This window comes from Alexandromys fortis, unplaced genomic scaffold (assembly GCF_014885135.2).
Source record: "Alexandromys fortis isolate MF-2015 unplaced genomic scaffold, M_Fortis_MF-2015_v1.1 scaffold_455, whole genome shotgun sequence".
Taxonomy (NCBI): Eukaryota; Metazoa; Chordata; class Mammalia; order Rodentia; family Cricetidae; genus Alexandromys; species Alexandromys fortis.
In genome coordinates this window covers 163,681-165,670 of record NW_026068340.1, presented here as the reverse complement: position 1 = coordinate 165,670, position 1,990 = coordinate 163,681, and the positions used below count along the sequence as shown (strand labels likewise).

The window sequence follows — 1,990 nt, the reverse complement described above, 5'->3', positions numbered from 1 at the left end:
CCTAGCACTCGGAAGGCAGAGGCAGGCGGATCTCTGTGAGTTCGAGACCAGCCTGGTCTACAGAGCTAGTCCCAGGACAGGCTCCAAAGCCACAGAGAAACCCTGTCTCGAAAAACCAAAAAAAAAAAAAATAAAAAATAAAAAAAGTGTCTGTCTCTGTCATGGAATAATAGTGGGGAACACCAGAATTTTATGACTAAACTGTTAAAGAAGTATGCATTTACAATGTTGTCACCATCATGCTTTCTATTATACACATGAATGAAATATTTTAGAGGGCAGTGACCTATGATGATGTGCATATCAACTTTACTCGGGAAGAGTGGAATTTGCTGGATGCTTCCCAGAAGAATCTCTACAAAGATGTGATGCTGGAGACGTACAGGAACCTCGCTACTATAGGTGAAATTAAATTTCCTTCATGATTCAAAATAAGGGGACAACTTTTTCTTGGTTAATTGTTCTTCTGTAATTTTATTTAGAAAGAATAAGAATTAGTTGAATAGAACAGACATAGTTCTAAGGGTCCCTTCATATAACAGCTTAAATACTGCACAATTTTCAATAATATACATTTACTGGCATTATATTTTAGGATGCATTTGGGAAGACCATAATAGTGAAGAGCATTGTCAATTTTCTAGAAGACCTGAAAGGTAATTTTCATATACAAGCTGATAACAATGTGCCTCTGATGAATTTTTTGTGTGTCCTAAAAGTTTTAGTTTAAAGCAATACTGATAATATGTACAGTTTTATCCAATTCTCACAAATCCCTATTTCATATATGTGAGTTGCATTTGAATGACATTCTTTTAAGGAAAGAAGTCAAGAAAATAGCTAAAAAGATACCATCTTTTGAGGCATAGCACCATGAGAGCTTTGTTGTAGATCTGCAAATAAATTTCTTTCTTGCTACTCATAATACAAAAGTATACATATTGAAGAGATTATAAGTATATCTGCAAAACTTTGTACTAAACCAATGGCCCATAGTAAATCTTGTATTCCTCGTAACTTCTTGTGACTGTACTAACTTTAGTGAGAGAAGCAGTTAGAGTTGAATCAAGTGGCAGTTGTTTTGGAGAAACCTTGATATCTATACCACAAGACTGTGGGGAACAGCAAGTCAAACTCTGAGAATTCAATGTGGAAATCTCTTATTTGTTATTCTTCTTTACTATGTATACCATACATTGCTCTTGATACAAGTGTATTAGCATAGGGATACGGAGAGATGTAGGATACCACTCCCTAGAACAATTAGATAACCAGTAGTCCCCATATTGAGTATACTTGTTGAATTTGATTGAAGTATACAAGTAACTGGTTTTCCACCCTCATTGTTAATACATGAACAAATTCACACTGCAAAAAAGCCCTATAAGTTCTAGAAATGTGCAAATAATTCTGAGTGTTCTAGTTCACATAGCATATGCAATATGATTCCCAGTATAGGAGAAGTTATGAATATAAAAGCTCTGGGTTTATCCAGTTCTCTTCACATATATATAAAATGTCATATAGAAAAAAGATTCTGTGAAGGTAAAAGGTAAGCCATAAAAGAAAGGAATTGACCATTGGAGGTGTCTTCCAAGTGGCAATACAGTGCCTAATTAAAGAGCAAAACATGAGTTTAGACACAGTTATAAAAACTTAGTATCTGATTCCTCTTTATAATTGGAACATATTATAAAATTAATTCATACAAATGTGTAGCCACAACAGTGTATTGAATACGGTAAAGCTTTTATATGTGCCAATTATCCTTGCAGGATTGAAAGAATTCAAGCTGGAGAAGAACTTTCAGTAGATATTCAATGTTCTGAAGCCTTCACACGTGCCAGTCACCTTAAATGGAATGAAAGAACACACACTGGAGAGAAAGCCTATGAATGTAATCAGTGTGGTAAGGCCTTTGCAGTTCAGAGTTATGTTCAAATCCATAAAAGAATACATACTGGAGAGAAACCCTATCAATGTAATCAGT

General features: G+C 34.7%; 1 protein-coding gene across 1 annotated transcript in view; it reads left to right on the top strand.

The window, feature by feature from the left end:
* Nucleotides 1-280: 280 nt before the first annotated feature.
* LOC126495293 (zinc finger protein 431-like) overlaps nt 281-1,990 on the top strand; it is a 54,699-nt gene continuing 52,989 nt past the window's right edge. The window contains exons 1-3 of the mRNA XM_050132883.1: nt 281-402; nt 596-656; nt 1,776-1,988. Coding sequence (XP_049988840.1) covers nt 369-402; nt 596-656; nt 1,776-1,988 — 308 coding nt within the window. The 5' untranslated portion in view covers nt 281-368. The remainder of the gene's footprint in view (nt 403-595; nt 657-1,775; nt 1,989-1,990) is intronic.